The 19,551-nt window shown below is 53.7% G+C and overlaps 1 protein-coding gene across 1 annotated transcript; it reads right to left on the bottom strand.

Annotated features, from left to right (window-relative positions):
• Window positions 1-2,690: 2,690 nt before the first annotated feature.
• ACADS (acyl-CoA dehydrogenase short chain) lies at window positions 2,691-17,800 on the bottom strand. The gene is made up of 10 exons (XM_057527434.1): window positions 17,668-17,800; window positions 16,442-16,605; window positions 5,798-5,947; window positions 5,446-5,557; window positions 4,867-5,018; window positions 4,425-4,595; window positions 4,204-4,341; window positions 3,938-4,033; window positions 3,673-3,729; window positions 2,691-3,509 (listed from the first exon to the last, which is right to left on the bottom strand). The coding sequence occupies exons 1-10, from the start codon at window positions 17,711-17,713 to the stop codon at window positions 3,357-3,359; spliced, it is 1,239 nt and encodes a 412-aa protein (XP_057383417.1). The 5' UTR covers window positions 17,714-17,800; the 3' UTR covers window positions 2,691-3,356.
• Window positions 17,801-19,551: the final 1,751 nt, after the last annotated feature.

The following is a 19,551-nucleotide window of genomic DNA, read 5'->3' on the forward strand; positions in this document are numbered from 1 at the left end:
ACGTGTGATCCTGGACCTTAAACCACCATGAAGGGCATGGAGAGGACTGGCAAGTTGTGAGTGAGGTCTGCGGACCATGGTTAAGCTTCCCAGCTTTGGTAACTGTCCCCCTGATGTGTAAGTGAGTGTAAGTGACTGTCCTTATTCGTAGGAAACACACACTGGGCACAAAGTGACATGATGTCTGCGACCTACCTGCATAGTTCCAGTTCAAGGGGACCCAGGGCAGAGTTCAGCATTCAGTTCTGAGCTGGAGAAGCTTCAACTAAGAAAGGCCTGCTCCCTGTCAAAGCCAAGGGTTGGTGGTTGACTCTCCCCACCTCCTGTCCCCCGACAGGAGAGGGAGACCCCCAACCCATGAGAGCATCTGGAAGACCTGGAGTGCACAGACTGGACCTTGAGCGGAAACTGAGGACAGTACGGCCCTCTATGACCCTGAGGCTGAGGTTCTTCCCAGCCCCATCTAAGAAGCAGACGTCCAGCTGGGGCGGCCGCTGGGGAAACAGGCCTGTTCCCCGGCTGGGGCTGGCTCTGATGGCCCAGCCCTTCGCCCTGGAGAAGCGCTGTGGCTCTCGCTGGCCGCCTGGCCCTTCAAGGCCCAGAGGCTTTTCAACAGGTACGGCAGACTGGCCCGACCAAGACAGGAGGGGCCAGAGTCCCGAGCAGGAGAGCTGGGTTCCCAGCCTGGCGTCCCAACCTGGGATTGGGGCTCAGGTCGGGCTCTTCTGAGCCTCAAAGCTCCCTCCCCCTCCCCATCCCCCACTGCCTAGAGGAAAGGCCCAGAGACAGCTTCAACCACGTGCCTGTCCCCTCACTCTCACCTGGGCCAGGAGCCAGGACTACCTCGCTGGAGGCGTCGTGGAGCCATCTGAACGCCGCTGCCCCTGTTCGTGGGGTCAGCGACTCAGGGAGAGGCCGCCCTTCGCCTGCCTCCCAGGTGGGATGGGTCAACCGTGGCTGCTCCGGGGGAGAAGCCTTGAATCCCAGCCTGCTCCCCGCACCCTCGGCTTGCACCCGAGCCCAGGGCCCCGCAGAGGTGTGAGCTAGCTGCTTACCCGGAGCAGGAGGCGGCGCAGACCACCAGGCCCCAGGGCGGCAGGGAAGCGGTCTTTGCGTGTCGTTAGCGGGATCCCGCTCCTGTTACCCCTCGCGCCCCGCCCGCCTGCGCAGTGGGGGAAAGCGGGCCGCAGCTGCGCCTGTCGGCCCCGCGGGGCCCGCCTCCTCCATCCCGCACACCTGGGCCAGGTGCCCAGAGCCGTGAGGCCCGCCCCGCCAACAGCGGCCCGTGGAGGCGTGTGCGCCCAGAGAGCCGCTGGCGAGGGAGTGTTTGCTCGGCCGGCCCTGGCGCGGGGCGAGGGCGGGCTGGAGGCTGCCTCCCTCGGCCGCGCGGCGCCCCTCACCCGCACCCCTGCACGTGAACCCGCGCGCGGCGAGAGCCCGCGCGGTTGGGCGCCCACTTGATGGTGTCTCCAACTGGTCAGGTTCCCGGCGCCTCTTCCCTCCAGAGACCTCACAGCAGTGGCAGGTCAGCTTCCCGGCCCTTCCCGCTCTGCGGAGGGCTGTCCGCACCTCTTCTGAAACTGTCTGCGGGCTCTTCCCGCCGCCCTCACCCCTCTGTTCCGTTTCTCCCCCAGCAGCTCCGCTCTCCACACCGCGCCACGGCGGTTAATAGCATGGGCTCCCGCGCAGAGGCACGTCGGCCCAAAGCCAGCCCCGCAGCACCAGGACCCAAACTGAGTCTTCCTTAAACCAGCTCCCTTGCTGAGCTGGTGATTAATCTCTATCCAAAACTTTATCCCCTTTCTTATACCCTCTGGCCTCAATCCTGTGCTAAATAAACACTAATCAACCAGCGTCAGATGACTACAAACTGCTGTTGTCAATAACATTGTTAATGTGCTAAAACTGCTATCATAGATACCATTACCACACAAACTCAGGGTGTTTCTCCAGGGCAAGATGAGTTCACAGACCCCTGAGCCATGGGCCACCCGGCCAGAGAATCCTAAACCAGAGACATCCTGACTCCCGAAACTACCATTAATCACAGAAATGATTAATCCCAGCCTCTCCGTTCTTCCCCTTAAGAAACCCCCAACTCCAGGACCACCTGGAATGGATCTGAGGCTTGTCTCCACTCCATTGCTTGGGGCCTGCAATAAACACTGTATGTTCCTTCATCACAACCTGGTGTCAGCAGATTGGCTTTGCTGCATGTCGGGCGAGTGGACCTGAGTTGGATTTGATACAGGACCCTCTCACTACAGGCTCAGTGCTGGCCCTCAGTGAACAGATAGTAAGCAAAACAGACACTTTCAAAGTCTCCATTTCCTCAGCTTTGCTCCTTCCCCTCTCCTCTCCCCCCAGCCCCTCTGGCATCCTTCCTCCTGCCCTGAGGCTGGCACTCACTCACCTGCCTGCCCCCCTGCGGCCCTAACCTGGCTGGCCCTCCCTGCTCAGCAGTCCTAGACACCCAAGCCCTTATTCTCCTGAACTGCGTCAACCCTGCTTCGTGCTGGAGCTCTCCCAGGGTGGAAATGGACCCTCCCGCTGCAGCCGGCTTCACATAATCACACACACACATACACACACACACTCTCTCACACTCACACAGAGTGGGGGGTTTGCAGGAGAGCAGATTAAAGGACCATCTTTCCCTCCCCAGCAGCACCCAAGCAAGGACATGAGGGTCAGGGGACAGATATGCTTTATTACTTAGTTCCCACAGGTGATCATCCCACAGCACGAATCAGACCACCCACCTGCACTCATTTATACTTTACGAAGAACAGGTTAATGGGACTGGGACGCAGGGCAACTTCCACAATGACCCAGCCCTGAGGCTACAGGGCCTGAGAGAACACCACTCCTGCTTTGAGGCCTGGTCATTCTGGCCCCCACCGCACCCCACTCCTCCAGACCCCTGACCTCAGAGGAAAGAGTAGACACTGGGTCTCACGCTAAGTGCCAGGACCCACAGAAGAGAAATGGGGAGTCCCCAAGTGGTAATTTCTCTCTTCCCACGGCCCAGCCTCCAGATGAAGAGAGTAAGGCACAGTCGGTGGTGGAGAGGGAACAAAGCCAAGAACCTGAGCTGAGGACGGGCATCCTCAGACCACAGCCCCGCTTTTCCTTTCTCCCAGGCAGCTTAGTCTGGGGCGGATAGAGCTGAGGGCGGCAGGTCCACTCAGAAGACTGAGTCTGGGGACCCTGGCGAGAGGAGGCGTGGCCCCCGCCCTTCTGCCCCACAGGCCTTGACTGGGAGTCAGGGGGAAGGCCACATGGCTCCTGCCCACTTTCCCCTGGTCCTCAGGCCAGCCTGGATCCCGGCGGGCACTCTCGGCCCTACCGAGGGTTCAGCTCCGGTAGCTCCTGAGCAGGTGGCCGGCGATCACCAGCCTCTGGATCTCACTGGTGCCTTCATAAATCTCAGTGATGCGAGCGTCACGGTAGTGCCGCTCGGCTGGCATCTCTGTCACGTAGCCCATGCCACCCAGGATCTGCATGGCCTAAGGCGGAAAGCAGGGGCTCAGGAGGAGAAGACCCCCACTCGAGGGGAAAAACAGGACAGGATCAGCCACACCGAAGGAACAGCCGGGGGAAGGGCAGCCGGCACACGCGCTGCTACTCAACCCTTGGGACCTCCCTCGCCCAGGCACCGGGGACACTCACCTGGTGGGTGATGGCAGTTGCGGCCTCCGAAGCAGCCAGCTTGGCCATTGCCGCCTCCTAACCACAGGGGATGGTGGCGTCAGAAACTTGACCTTGGGGGGAGCGCCCAGCACATGGCCCTCAGCAGGGTGGGCCTGGGGGAGCCACCCCTTGCAGCAATAAACCCAGGGGCCCGAGGAACCAGGACCCCGCCCAGATGTTTCCCTCAGTCCCTCCACCACCAAAGCTCTGGGCCGTGCCCAGGGAGACCCCAGCCCCACGGCACCTTGATGAAAGGCCTCTTGTTATCCTTCAGCACCGCAGCGCGCCAGGTCAGCAGCCGGGCACTCTCCAGGGCCAGGGCCATGTCCGCCAACTTGAACTGCAACAACCCAGTCCCACCCCGGCAGGCAGTCGGTGTTTGCCCTCCCTCCCCTCTCCCTGCAAGACAGGAGGTAGGAGGGCAGAGGACACGGGAGCAGGTGAAAGCCATCTGGGAGGCAGAGGGGAAAGGCCAAAATTCTCTCCCTCCGCGGCATCGTGCCTCATTACCTGGATGACCTGCAGCTTGGTGAGGGGCGCCCCGAAGGCCGTGCGGTTCTCGGCGTAGTTCACAGCACAGTCGAGGGCAGCCTGGGCGATGCCCAGGGCCTGGGAGGCGATGCCGATGCGGCCCATGTCCAGGGTTTGCTGTGAGGACCGCCCTGTCAGTGGCCGGCCAGCCGGGCCCCAGGGCCTTGCCCCAGGGCCCCCACCCCCGCGGCTGGGCTCACCATGGCAATCTTGAAGCCCATCCCTGGCTCCCCCAGCAGGTTGTCCTTGGGGATGCGACAGTCCTCGAAGATGAGGTTGGCAGTGGATGAGGCCCGGATGCCCAGCTTGTCTTCCTTCTTCCCTAGCGTGAGCCCAGGCGTTGGCATGGGAACCAGGAAGGCACTGATGCCCTGGAGGCCAGACACGCCCAGTGACTTTTTCACCTGCTCGAGGCCACGCCCCTCACACAAACCACTACAGCCACCGACTCCTGTCCCTTCCCTCCACCTCCCTCAGGACCTCGCGGTGACGCCCTCTGCCAGCTCCTCTGGGGAAGGCGCCGCCCAGGGAGGGAGAGGGACAGCGGCAAGTGCCCCAGAGCAAGAACAGCTCCATCAGACCAAGGAGATTTGGATCTAGAAACTCTGAACGTCTCACTGACCCTCCCTTCGGGGTCCCCACCTTGTTCTGCAAGGATCTGTCCGTGCTGGCGAAGACCACAGCGGCCGAGGCCTCCCAGGAGTTGGTGATCCAGGCTTTGGTGCCACTCAGGACCCACGAGTCACCGTCCGCCCAGGCAGTGGTGGCGGCGGCCCCCGCGTCGCTGCCGTTCCCTGCCCCACACGCAGACTCAGAGTCCACCGCCACCAACTCACCCGGAACCCAGCCTCACCCCTGGCTGGTGAGCCAGGCCCGGGTCCAAGGGATCAGGGTCTGGCTCCTACGAGAAGGCTCGAGGGCTGCACCGGCTCCCACAGCTCTCGGGGTGTGGGGATGGGGGGGATGTGACAGCTGGGTGTCTTCAAGCCAAAGGGACCCCAGGGCCCAAGTCCCTCCCTCCCAGCTCAGCCGAGGCGAGCCCCAGCTCTGTGGCGATCCCAGCAGCCAGAGCTCCACCCCAGGCCCTCACTCCTGCCCTCCTGCCCTCCTGCCCCAGGAGGCAACGAGCAGCTGACCCAGCTCAGCACTGGCCCCAGCCTGAGTCTGTCACCCCGATTCTGAGGGGAGGGGACAGGGGCAGGCCCTGTCCCATGGTGATACCTGGTTCACTGAGGGCAAAGCAGCCAATTTTGTCGCCGCCGGTGAAAGGAGTGACCCACTGCTTCTTCTGCTCCTTGGAGCCAAACTTCAGGATGGGCCCCAAGTAGAGGGACTGGGGGGACAGTGCAGAGCGGTCAGAGGCCTTCCAGCCCAGAAACCTGCCCACCCGCATACCCACCCCCAGGCCTCCTCTCTCCAGAGGCCCACGCAAGGGACCAGGTCCAGAGGCGGTCAGGGGCAGGGAGCCAAGGCCGGGCTGTGCCCCGGATGTGGGGCTGTGTGGCAGAGGGCCTGCCCACCCACAGGAGCTTCCCCTCCACCGGTGTATCCAGGGCCCAGGCGCGAGACTCACGTTGTTGACGCTCATGATGACTCCAGTGGAGGCGCAGCCCCGGCTGATCTCCTCCATGGCGATGGCGTAGGCCAGGTAATCGAGGCTGGCACCGCCAAACTCCTCGGGCACATCCATGGCCATGAGCCCCAGCTCACCCATCTTCTTCACCTGGCCCCAGGGAAGGATGTCATGGCAAGGGCAGCTGCCGGGGGACGGTGCCCAACCTCTCCAACCCCAACCCTCCTGCCCCTGAGCCAGTGCCTGCAGAAACTCAGGTCACGTGGCCACATCCACCTACCCCGGGACCCCCGAGGCTAAGTCTGCAAGACAGCACCATTCATTCAAGCCGTCCTGTCCCCAAATTCCGCCCCAACTCTACCCTGTGTCTACAGACACAACCAGTCAGCAGGCAGAAGGCACAAGAAGGTTTTGGGGGCCTCTGAGGTAAGGAGCAGAGCAGGGCAGCACAGTGCCACACAGACCTTCTTTCTGTCCCTTACACGTACCACACTTCCCCTCCCCACCACAGGGCCTTTGCACATGCTGTTTCCTGTCAGTGATGCCCTTTATCAACTAGTTATTATCTCCTCCCGTCCCTGGGGCTCAGCTCAAGCATCACTTCTGCTGCATGGCCATCTCTGACCCCACTGAGTCAAATCCTTCAATCACACGCTCCTGCGGCATCTGTGCCTCTCCTTAGTGGTGCTTGTGCAGCTGTAATTTCACACCTATTCATGTGCTTGTTCTGATTAAGGTCTTTCTCCGTGACCACGAGGGCAGAGACAGTGCGGTTTTGTCCACTGCTATATTCCAATGCCCGTGAAACAATGAATAAAGGGGAAGAAGCTTGGAATTTTTGACTTGGAATACCAGTGGTGGTCATGGTTAATTATCAATGCCCAACGCTGAAAGATGCTTTATGTGTACTCTTCAATTTGAGTCTCACCGAAGCTCTGTGAGGACAATGCTGAGTCAACCTCATGTCACAGGTGAGGAAACCAGAGCTCAGGGAGGTGAAGCAACCAGTTCGGGGCGGAGCTTGTAAGTGGTGGGGCTGGGACTGAAACCCAGCACTGACCCCAGGACCTCAACCAGCTCAGACCCTTCAGCAGGTTCCTAGGACAGATTCCTTACCCTCTGTCAGCCTGCTCCCCACCTGGGAAACAGGGACCACAACAGAACCTGCGTAGCTTTGAGACGAAACAACTAAAACCAATGGCCTCTAGGGAGCAGGCTGGGGTAGAAGAGGGACCACTGCTTTTCATTAGAAAATCATTTCAGGACTTCCGTGGTGGGGCAGTGGTTAAGAATCCACCTGCCAATGCAGGGGACATGGCTTCGAGCACTGGTCCGGGAAGATCCCACATGCTGCAGAGCAACTAAGCCCAGTGCGCCACAACTCCTGAGCCTGCGCTCTAGAGCCCACGAGCCACAACTACTGAGCCCACGTGCTGCAACTACTGAAACCTGTGTGCCTAGAGCCCATGCTCCACAACAAGAGAAGCCACCGCAATGAGAAGCCCGCGCACCGCAACGAAGAGTAGCCCCCACTCGCCGCAACCAGAGAAAGCCTGTGCACAGCAACGAAGACCCAACACAGCCAAAAATAAATAAATAAATAAATATATAAAAAAGAAAAAAAAAAAGAATCCGCCTGCCAATGCAGGGGACACGGGTCCAATCCCTGGTCCAGGAAGATCCCACATGCCGTGGAGCAACTAAGCCCGTGCGCCACAACTACTGAGCCTGCGCTCTGGAGCCCGCGAGCCACAACTACTGAAGCCCACATGCCTAGAGCCCGTGCTCCACAACAAGAGAAGCCACTGCAATGAGAAGCCCATGCACCACAACGAAGAGTAGCCCCTGCTCGCCGCAACTAGAGAAAGCCTGCGTGCAGCAATGAGGATACAACGCGGCCAAAAATAAAATATAAATAAATAAATTTATAAAAAGAAAATCATTTTATATCATTTGATTCCTGTAACCATGTTCTTAGACGATGCTGACTTCAATGAAGCAAATCAGTAAGAGTGTCTGCCATATTTTCTCACTTGTCTATAATTAGTATTACTTCTGTGATTATAAAAGTTTGATTCCCCCCTTCCCCAAATAGTACTTACTTCATAGAACTGTTTTAAGGACTAACTGAGACAACATATATATAAAATGCTGAGCCCAGTACCTGGCACGAGGTGAGTGATCAGTGAATGGCACTGTTTAAAAAATTTTATTGACGTATAGCTGATTTACAATGTTGTGTTAATTTCTGCTATACAGCAAAGTGACTCCGTTATACATCTATATAGTCTTTTTCATATTCTTTTCCATTATGGTTTATCACAGGATATTGAATATAGTTTCCTGTGCTATACAGTAGGACCTTATTGTTTATCCATCCTATATATAATAGTTTGGATCTACTAATTCCAAACTCCCAATCCTCCCCTCCCCTTGGCAACCACAAGTCTGTTCACTACGTCTGTGAGTCTGTATCTGTTTTGTAGATAGCTTCATGTGTGTTGTATTTTAGATTCCACATATAAGTGATATCACATGGTATTTGTCTTTCTCTGACTTACTTCGCTTAGTATGATAATCTCTAGGTCCATCCATGTTGCTGCAAACGGCATTTCATTCTTTTTAATGGCTGGGTAGTATTCCATTGTATATACGTACCACATCTTCTTTACCTATTCATTGGTTGATGGACATTTAGGTTGTTTCCATGTCTTGGCTACTGTAAATAGTGCTGCTATGAACACAGAGGTACATCTATCTTTTCAAATTATAGTCTTGTCTGGGTATAAGCCCAGGAGTGGGATTGCTGGATCACATGGTAGCTCTATTTTTAGTTTTTTAAGGAACCTCCATACTGTTCTCCATAGTGACTACACCAATTTACATTCCCACCAACAGTGTAGGAGGGTTCCCTTTTCTCCATACGCTCTCAGGCATTTATTATTCGTAGACTTAATGATGGCCATTCTGACTGGTGTGAGGTGGTACCTCATTGTAGTTTTGATGGGCAGTTCTCTAAGAATTAGCAATGATGAGCAAGTGAACAGCATTTATTATCATTAAGTGACTGATAAGTTCTTGTCTTGACAGTGATGTCTGGGAGGAGGGGCACTGGTGAATCTGCTGAACTTCCATAATGATTTGTGTCCCTCTATGAAACTGCTTGTTTGATTCTGCCTTGAGTTGTTCCCATGGGAAACTCTTGTAAGACTCTAAGCTTGGGGTGGGCCTGACCGTGCTCAGGATCGCCCGTGTAACACAGGGGAGGAGACGGCCAGTGCGTGGGAGGCAGAATGACAGCCCCCAAAAGACGAGCACGTCCTAATCCCCAGGACCTGTGAATATGTTTCCTCACGTGGCAAAAGGGACTCTGCAGGTGAGATTAAGTGAAGGATCGTGAGGTGGGGGGCTGCCCTGGATGACCCAGGGGGGCTAATGTCATCGCAGGGTCCTTGTAAGGGAAAGAGGGAGACAGGAGGGGCAGAGGAGGAGATGGGACAACGAAAGCAAAGGCTGGAGTGACTGGGGTGCTGGCCGGAAGGGTGCGGGTCACGAGCCAAGGAATGCAGGCGGCCACTAGAAGCTGGGAAAGGCAAGGACGTGATTCTCCCCTAGCGCCACCGGAAGGGACGCAGGCCTGCCCACACCTTGATTTTAAGCCCAGAGAGACCCACTTTGGATTTCTGCCCTCCGGGAACTGTCAGATACTAAATGTGTACTATTCTAAGCCACTGAGTCTGTGGTAATTTGTTACAACAGCAACGGGAAGCTAGTACACAGTGATAAATGGGACTCAGAGCTCCCAGGGATGTGTCATTTCAAGAATCGCTTAAAAAAAATTCTGTGGTCACCGCGCACCTGGGGCCAGCGGGGCGATGCTGCTCAGCAAAGCTGCATCATTGCAGCTGGTAGGAATCAAGGAGGGGGTGGGCGTGGACAGGAGACAGTGGTTCAGGCAGCGTTGTCTCTGAATAGGACCCGGAGACTCACAAAGCCCTGTGCCAGCACGAGCGTGGCCTCAGAACAGAGCCCCTTTCTTTTTTTTTTTTTAATTTTTTTTGTTTTTTGGCTGCACTGCACAGAATGTGGGATCTTCGTCCCCTGACCAGGGATCGAACCCATGCCCCTGCACTGGAAACGCAGAGTCTTAACCACTGGACCGCCAGGGAAGTCCCAGAGCCCCTTCTGAACCCACACTTAGGGCCTGCAACAAACCTATTCCAGGGTGGAATAGTGTTTTATGGGGAATGCCTGTGCTGGGTCAGGAGCCAGGGTCATATTCTACCAGGTGCCAGAAATACGCAGGGTCCCCAAGATTCATGCTCAGGCCTGGACAGGAACCCCGCTGAAGGGCTTTCTCTGGCCAAACAGCAAAAGAGACTGAGTTTAAAAAAAACGCCCCGGACTTCCCTGGTGGCGCGGTGGTTAAGAATCCACCTGCCAATGCAGGGGACACAGGTTCAAGCCCTGGTCCGGGAAGATACCACATGCCACGGAACAGCTAAGCCCATGAGCCACAACCACTGACTCCGTGTGCCACAACTACTGAAGCCCGCGTGCCTAGAGCCCGTGCTCCACAACAAGAGAAGCCACCGCAATGAGAAGCCCGCGCACCGCAACAACGAGTAGCCCCCTCTCGCCACAACTAGAGAAAGCCCGCACACAGCAACGAAGACCAAACACAGCCAAAAATAAATAAATAAATATATATTAAAAAAAAAAAAAAGCCCCAATTGTCTCACCTTACACGCACCACCCAGCTTCCCTGGACACTAAGACCCACCCCCTCTTCAGCCTCTATCTCCAGTACACAACCCTGGGATAAACGACAGATCAGCTGATCACACCATGATGCCATTTCACCCCAAGAAACAGAACAGGAACCAAAATTCCCAGACGGAGTGTAGGCAGGACAAGGACTACCCCATTTTCCTGTTACGGAAGGGGGCTCATGTGCAGATGCTGCCACTCCCGGGACACCTGGATGGAGAAGCCAGAACTCCTGGCACTGGTCTCTCTACACCACACCGCTGCCCCCTGGCTCTCCTGACAGTTCTCTCTGTCTGAATAAAAAGCTGTAGGAGTTCACAATGACTGCACCCAAGCAACTTCACTAGCATGCTATTTCCCCCAACCTTTCTCATTCTGAAGTATAGCTTGAGATTTCTGGCAATATGCCATGGCCAGCTGCAGGAACATTCTAGAAAAAAATTGGAGACACGGACTTCCCTGGCGGTCCAGTGGTTAAGACTCCATGCTTCCACTGCAGGGTCCACAGGTTGGATTCCTGGTTGGGGAACTAAAATCCCACATGCCGCACGGCATGGCCACAAAAAAAAAAAAAAAAAAAAAAAAAAATTGGAGACAATGGCAGTGGAGAGAAAAGACAGTACTATCAAAAAGAAGAAGAAATCAGGGACTTCCCTGGTGGAGCAGTGGTTAAGAATCCGCCTGCCAATGCAGGAAACATGGGTTCGAGCCCTGGTCCAGGAAGAAGATCCCACATGCCGCAGAGCAACTAAGCCCGTGCGCCACAACTACTGAGCCTGCGCTCTAGAGCCCGCGAGCCACAACTACTGGAGCCTGCGCGCCTAGAGCCCGTGCTCCACAACAAGAGAAGCCACCGCAATGAGAAGCCCATGCACCGCAACGAAGAGTAGTCCCCGCTCACTGCAACTAGAGAAAGCCCGCGTGCAGCAATGAAGACCCAATGCAGCCAAAAATGAATAAATAAATAAATAAACTTATATTAAAAAAAAGAAATCAAAAACAAAATAAAAAGCAGCAGCACACACACACAAAAAGACCATATGTTCAGTTGTATAAATCATTTCTGATCTAAGTATGCTGATGGTAACTGGCTAACAGCTGCCAGGCTCCCTAATATTTTCCTCTAGCAGCCTGACCTTCAGAGCGACCTCAAGGGGAACCCCTCAGAGCTGCTACCCATGGTGGTTACTCTCGGTCCCCTGTGTCTGTGAACCGGGAGTCCGGATCTGCATCCCTGACTGGGCCAAGCCTGGTGGTCTCCAAACTCCCAAGAGAAAATGTGAGAAAGAGAAGGACCCCTTTCCTAGCAGAGTGAGCCTTCAGCACCTGCTGCCTTCATATTTGGGACACGTTTAGAGGGCACTTCACATAAAAATAGTGCTTTTAAGTCACTTCTAAAGCTCACATATTTAAAAAATCAAAGTTGTCCTGGGACAAAGTCCCAGGGAGTCTGGGACTTCCCACTGGGGAAGTCCCGGACTTCCCACTGGGGAAGTCCCGGACTCCTTTTAGAGAATCAAATTCCCTAACTTGTTGAAAATTTGTTGCTTTATTCAAGGGGAAGGGGCCGCGGGCGCCACCTCCGCAGTTCCCGCACTGGGTCAGTGTGTGCTAAGTGCTGGGACAATAAGGACATTCAGGATGACTTAACCATAAAATTCAAGTCCATAAAGTTCAGCAAACATCTGCTGAATGCCAAGCACTTACGGAGGGCGAGGAGGTAGGGGCGTAAACAAGACCAATCCCGGCCTTCAGGGAGGCAACTGTGGGAAATAACTGCGACATAGGATACACACCATCACGTGACAAGCACACCCAGAGAATTAGGGATTATGAACGAACGCTCCTGAAACACAGAGAGATGAATGCTTGCTGGGAGAGGTAAGAGGCGGTGCCAGTCAGGGGACATTTCCGGGGTGGAATTCACAGAAGTCTGTGCACATGAGGAAGAAGAAAAATGGACTATGATTTGAGAGGTTTCTATGCGGTTAACTATCATCTGAGACAGGGCAAGAGGACGAAGAGCACGTTTTGCACCTGATATATTAAAGTTACTCAATAAGGGACTTCCCTGGCGGCACGGTGGTTAAGAATCCGCCTACCGATGCAGGGGACACAGGTTCGAGCCCTGGTCCGGGAAGATCCCACATGCCACGGAGCAACTAAGCCCATGCGCCACAACTACTGAGCCTCTGCTCTAGAGCCCACGAGCCACAACTACTGAGCCCGTGTGCCACAACTACTGAAGCCCACGTGCCACAACTACTGAAGCCCGTGTGCCACAACTACTGAAGCCCACACGCCTAGAGCCCGTGCTCCACGAGAAGCCACCGCAATGAGAAACCTGAGCACAGCAAACGAAGAGTGGCCCCCACTCACCGCAACCAGAGAAAGGCCCACACGCAGCAACGAAAACCCAACGCAGCCAAAAATAAATAAATAAAATAAAATTAATTAATTAAAAAAAAGTTACTCAATAAACATTCACTGAGTGAAGGAAAAGAAACTGGGTTCAGTTTCATACATATAAATATGCACATAGAGGGACTTCCCTGGCAGCCCAGTGGTTAGGACTCCACGCTTCCACTGCAGGGGCCCAGGTTCCATCCCTGGTCAGGGAACTAGGATCCCACAAGACGCTCAGTGCAGCCAAAAAAAAAAAAAAATGCACATATACATTTCCAGGTTCCGGAGTCCAAAGCTGGTTTGGAAACACCATTCTATTTCCTATTTCCCTTTATAACATAATAGCATTATAAATTCATAATTGTTTCTTTTTTTTTTTTTTTTCCTCGGGGGCAGGGGTTAGGTTTGGACACAGAAAGAGTAAAGTTCCGCTTAGATTACAAAACAAGCCAAGTGAGCAGAAACTGGCACTAGCCTTCCACCTCCTTCATGGCCTACCCACCTCTCAATTCTTCTCCCCTTGACTCTTCCCCAGTAAATCCACTTTTCTTGGGGGAAAAAAATTCTTCAGGAAAAAAATATTAGAAATCACTAACTAGGGACTTCCCTGGTGGTCCAGTGGGTAGGACTCCGCACTCCCAATGCAGGGGGCCCCGGGTCGATCCCTGGTCGGGGAACTAGATCCGCATGCATGCCGCAACTAAAAGATCCCAAATGCCGCAACTAAGACCCGGTGCAGCCAAAGTAAATAAATAAATTTTAAAAAAGAAGAAAAAAAAAAAGAAAGAAAGAAATCACTAACTAAGCATCTCCTGTAGGCTGGCGGGTGGCGGGGGAGCTCAGAGTCTACATCTGGCTCCTCCAATCCCAGCTGTGTGACTGCTGACCAAGAAATGTAACCCCTGGCTTCAGTTTCCTCATCTGAAGACTGGAGATCAATGAAGTAACTGCCTCAGGGTGTTTTGTTGAAGATTTAATGGATAAGTACCTGGAATACAGTAACCCCCAAATGATAGTTACTCCTGTTATTATTACTATCGTCATTTTAAAACACTAGTGGACACACAGCACAGGGAGATCAGCTCGGTGCTTTGTGACCACCTAGAGGGGTGGGATAGGGAGGGTGGGAGGGAGGGAGACGCAAGAGGGAGGAGATATGGGGATATATGTATATGTATAGCTGATTCACTTTGTTATAAAGCAGAAACTAACACACCATTGTAAAGCAATTATACTCTAATAAAGATGTTTAAAACAAAATAAAAATTAAAAAATAAAACACTAGTGGTATTATTTTTAATTTTGCAACCTGCCCTATTATCCCTGTGTCTACTGCTTTGATCCTTCTGCCTGTTTAAGCCCTGGATTCCCTTCTGTAATGGGGGGAGCTGAGCACTACCCACAGTAACAGAGAGTGATAAAAGCAAAAAGCCAACCGGCTTCAATCCTTAGCAAAGGGAAACATTGAGCAACCTCTGCATCCCATCAGCCACCAAAACGACAGAGATCAGTTTGTGTGGGGCAGGGGCAAGATCAGAAGATCTATTTCTCCCGGAGCTCTACGACCTCAGGCAATTCCTACAACTGCTCCTACATCCTCTAGACAAAGGAAATAATAGCAGGACTCCTGATAACCTAATCAGATTACAGATATAAAAACACCTGTCCAAGATAAAACCAAATTAATGCTATCACTACTCTGAGCTAGGTCATGCATTCAGCAAGTCTGGACTGAGCAGCCTCCGGGTGCCAGAATGTGCCAGAAGGAAGGAGGCTGATGCTTTTGATCTCTTCCTTCCACATCCATTTCTGCCACTATTTAGTGGCAGGACTAATCTGCAAACTTCCCCGCCCTATAAAGCAAGTAAGAGATTACAAAGCCAGAGGACTGGTGAAGAGTTGGTTGGTAGAAAGCCTGTTTCTACTGCCAGCTTTCTTGCACAAAGCAAGTCTATGTCTGTAATATAATAAGTATTATAATTTGAGGGAATATAGGAAAAATAAATCAAGTGGTCTGTCATTTGTCCAGAAAAGCCCCAATATACAGCCATGTCTTGGACAACTGCTCTGAGGGCAGCACCAGAGTGTGGCGGTATGGAGGATACAGGGGTAGCTTAGGCGCTTGACGATAATATTCCCGATTAGAACAGGGCTTCCCAGCTGGGCTTCTGGGACAAGCACGTGGCTAGTGGATGGAGTAGGGTTTTGGAGCCAGTCACACCAGGTCTACCGGTCCATAGACAGTATGCCTTGGAAAACCACTTCACCTCTCTGTGCCTCAATTTTCTCAACTGTAATAAAAATAATAATAGTATTAATAGCTTCTGGTTTTCAAGTACCAGGCACCATGAACTTGACATATGTGATCTCCCACAATCCTTGTAAGCATTCCAGGAAGCCAAATGGAGATTAGATGTGCAGCTGGGGATGTCCTCAGGACTAAATGAGATGACATGATTTCAATGCTTAACACCTAAACGTTGCCCAACTAATTTTGGTGCTCAGAATGCCACTTGCCTAACCCACTTTGAGCTCCTTGGGTATTCCCACAGTCCAGGCACAGTGCCCGATACATTGTGAACACACAACATTCACTAAGCTGGAAAAGTGGCCCCAGAGCCTATGAGGCATGTTAATGGTGATCACAACTCCTGAATTCCTCAGAATGGAAAACAGGCGTGGAGAAGAGGCCAGTAAGACTGGCTCTTTCACAAGTTATGTACTCAACAAATATCTATTGAGTCTACTGTGTGCCAGACATCTTGCCAAGCCAGGGGATGGAGACAGCAGGAACATCTCAAACTTGTCATTACAGACGGAGTGATGCAATGGACTGGGACCTCAGCAGCTGGCAGAAGACAGACTTGGGTTCAAACTTTAGCTCTGTAACTCATTAGCTCCATGACCTTGGGCACATTATTTAATCCTCTCATCAATCTGAGTTTCATCAACTGTACAAAAGGGTATGTAATAATGGCACCTTCATCTCATAGGACAGTTTTAAGAAACAGATAAGCTAGGGACTTCTCTGGAGGTCCAGCGGTTAAGAATCCGAGCTTCCACCACAGGGGGGCGCGGGTTCTCTCCCTGGTCGGGGAGCTAAGATCCCGCGTGGCGCGTGGTGCGGCCAAAAAAAAAAAAAAGAAACAGATGAGCTAACCCATCAGAACTCAGGACAATGTCCAGCACATGGTCAGCATTGTATAAGCGTTAACCATTACTATCAACACAACGCCCAGTACGTAGTAAGCATATCAACCATCCACCATTATTACTGTTATTCCAGAAGTTACATCCTGGCTATAGGCCTCATGCTGGACAAGGGAAACCTCCAGGGCATTTTCTGGGTCCCAGGAACAACCCCCCCCCCCCCCACTTAGGGTTCCTTGATTGCAGTCCCAGTGCCCCTGGCTGTCACCATCACCAGTCATCCTGGAGCTGATGGCACCTGTACTCTTAAACTCTCACCTGAGCCGCCGGGAAGCGATGTTCCTTGTCCACCTGGGCCGCAATGGGAAAGAGCTCCTTCTCAGCAAAGTCCCGGCACGTCTGACGAAGCATCTGGTGTGTCTCGGGCAGTTCCACAGACTGGTAGATGGTATGTAAGCAACGCCAGTCCCAAGGCCGGAGAGCTGCCAACGAGAAGAAGAGTAGTCAGTGGAAGGGGAATGTAAGAGGTCTTGCATAGTAGTAATAATAATAGTAGTGATCCACTAACTGGGTGGTTCTCCACCACGGATGGTTTTGTCCCCCAAGGGACATCTGGCAATGTCTGGAGACATTTTTGGTTGTCTCAACCAAAGGGTGGTATGGAGTGGGTAGAGGCCAGGAATACTGCTAAACATTGTACAGGACAGATACCACGACAAAAAATTATAGGCCCAAAATGTTGATAGCGCTGCTGTTGGGAATCCCACTGAATGTTTACCATGCTTGCTAAATACTGTGTACAACGATCCCACTCAATCACCAGTATAACACCAATAATAGTAAGAGCACAGCTCTGTGACCTCAGGCGGGGATCCTAACTTCACAGGTTTCTCTAAATGTGGAGGACAGCAGTACTCAGCTCCCGGGCTGGGAGGATGAGATACTGACTGCAGCACTTAGCACGGGGCCTGGCAGAGACAGCTCTCAAAGAGCGTCCCCTTTATTATTATTCAGGGTGAGTGGGTCTTGACCAGGCAAAGGAAGCCCTGGCTACAGGTGTCACTGCTGCTACAGCTGGAGAGAAATGAGAAGATGGGAAAGGTACTGTATGCAATCAGCCACAAGCGCTAATACTGAGCACCTGTAATATGCCAGGCACCTGTGATTTAATCCTTATAACAACTCTATGAGAACAACAGTATTACTGTGGTCATTTTACACAAGGGCCAGCTGAGGCTGACAGGGGCCCAAGGTCACAGAAGCACAGTCTGGGTTCAATCCCAGGGCTGGCTCCTGAGGAATGGCGCACCCTGAACCTCCGCTGAAGGTGCAATGAAGGGAGGGGAATGTGGGTGTAGCGGTGAAAACTGGGCTGGGGTGGGGGGTCAGAGCAGGTAGCGGGGCCACGCAGGCGCAAGGAGCAGTCCAACTGGGGCAAAGGCCGCGCGTTGCCGGAGGGGCACCGCCAGCCCGCCTGCGTCAGGCGAGAATCGGCCTCCGGGACCCACGCCCGCCCGGCCCGCCCCGGACCGGAGCGCACTCACCTCCGCGGACGGGGCCGCAGGCCCGGGCGAGCAGCGCGGCGGCCATGGAGGACGGAGACCGGTGACTGTAACGGGTTTCTTCCCGGCGACCTCGGGCCGCGAGCGCGGGTTCCGGGCTGCGGGGGGCGGGGCCGGCGCGGGTCGGGGGGGCGGGGCCGGCGCGCACTCGCGCTCCGGGGGCGGGGCCTGCCTCGGGTCCTCCTGAGCCCCGCCTCCCTCCCAGGAGATAAATCAAACTGTCCCGGGTTTGGGGGAAGTCTCCGAAGTCGGTTCCAGGCCGATCTTAAAGCTCTTCGAGGGGGGGAGGGGGGCCTATCTCTCCTAAAATCCAATTCCGTGGCCTAAAAAGCCCTATCTGGCCTTCCGCCGCCTCCCTCCCCGGCCCCACGCCCGCCATGCCCTTGCTGTAGCCTCACAGGGCAGCTTTTCTCCAATACTTGTAGCTGGTTCCTGCCTCCAGACCTTTGCAGTCACCGTTCCCTTAGCTGGTACTCTCCTTCCCTTCTTCACTCGCTGAGGCGGCCCTGACCACAGGAGGCCAGTGTTTCCCCCCACACACTCTCCATCCCGTTGTTTTATTTATTCCTGGCACGTAGCATCTGAAATCTTATCAAGTCCCCTATAAGTCTGAGCGCCAAGAGGGGCAAGGGTCTTGTCTTGCGCTGGTGCTCATTATGTAGACATGGGGAGTTGGGTTGCTGGGAGGTTGTGCAGGTGGGGTGGCACTGCTGCTTCCCTGTTCCATTGTGGTCCCACCGTCTCACTCCCAATTGGGGGGCAGAGCCCCCCACCCCACCCCTCCACCGGGAGCAGGGGGCACAGGTCTTAGCGTCCGTCAGGACGCCTTCACCCTGCCCAAAAAACTACGGCGGGGGGCTTCCCTGGTGGCGCAGTGGTTAAGAATCTGCCTGCCAATGCAGGGCACACGGGTTCGTGCCCTGGTCTGGGAAGAACCCACATGCCGCGGAGCAACTAGGCCCGTGAGCCACGATTACTGAGCCTGCGCGTCTGGAGCCTGTGCTCCGCAACAAGAGAGGCCGCGATAGTGAGAGGCCCGCGCACCGCGATGAAGAGTGGCCCCCGCTCGCCGCAACTGGAGAAAGCCCTCGCACAGAAACGAAGACCCAACACAGCCAAAAAAAAAACAAAAAACAAAAAACTACGGCGATCTCACTTGCCTGCCAAGGGTCTTGCATGGGCACAGGTGTGAGTCAGACTTCCACAGGCTCCAGACACCTCCCACACGCCCCCAGGAACCCAGTCCCTCCAGCTGCCTTTCTTCCCCCATAACTCAGCAAGGAGTCTGTCCCCACCACTGACCCACACGCCAAAAGTTCTGTCTTCCTTCAAGACCTTGCTCTGCTTCCTGCAGGAGATCTATTAAAAGATGTGGCAAAGTCTTTCAAATGTTACCTTGCACTTAAAAGAAATGCATTCAAAAGAAAGCCTCTAAATCCACAGTACTTTTACTGTCGTTGGCAAATGCTCCGAAGCTTCCTCACCTTTCATCACCCTACCTGGGCACCAGGAAGAAAAGAGCAAGAAGCAGGAGAAAGGGGAAAATAAGTGAGTGGTGTTTGTGGGCAGAGGCCAATAGACCTTCAGGTGCCACAGACCATCTAAACCAGACTTATTTTTAACTTGTATTGTTTGTGAGCTTAAACATGGTTGTAAGTTTTATATGAAAAGTATACAAGTTTTCCGAAAGAGACACAAATCAGAAGATGGTTGCAAGGGGCTGGATAGAGGGAGGGAACGGGCTGCAAACACCAGGCACTTGAGGGAACTTTCTGAGGTGATGGAAATGCCCTGTATCATGATTGTGATCATGTATCCATTTGTCAAAACTCATCAAACTGTACTCTTAAATGAGGTGAATTTACT

This window comes from Balaenoptera acutorostrata, chromosome 13, assembly GCF_949987535.1.
Source record: "Balaenoptera acutorostrata chromosome 13, mBalAcu1.1, whole genome shotgun sequence".
NCBI lineage: Eukaryota > Metazoa > Chordata > Mammalia > Artiodactyla > Balaenopteridae > Balaenoptera > Balaenoptera acutorostrata.

Bases quoted from the DNA above. Each gene is read 5' to 3' on its own strand.
- ACADS (XM_057527434.1), bottom strand. From the start codon at position 17,713: ATGGCCGCCGCGCTGCTCGCCCGGGCCTGCGGCCCCGTCCGCGGAG. The intron at 5,019-5,445 runs GTATCACCATGG...CGTGTGGGGCAG, and splicing joins CTTTGCCCTCAGTGAACCAG to GGAACGGCAGCGACGCGGGG. The intron at 4,342-4,424 runs GTGAGCCCAGCC...CGGTCCTCACAG, and splicing joins TGGGCTTCAAGATTGCCATG to CAAACCCTGGACATGGGCCG.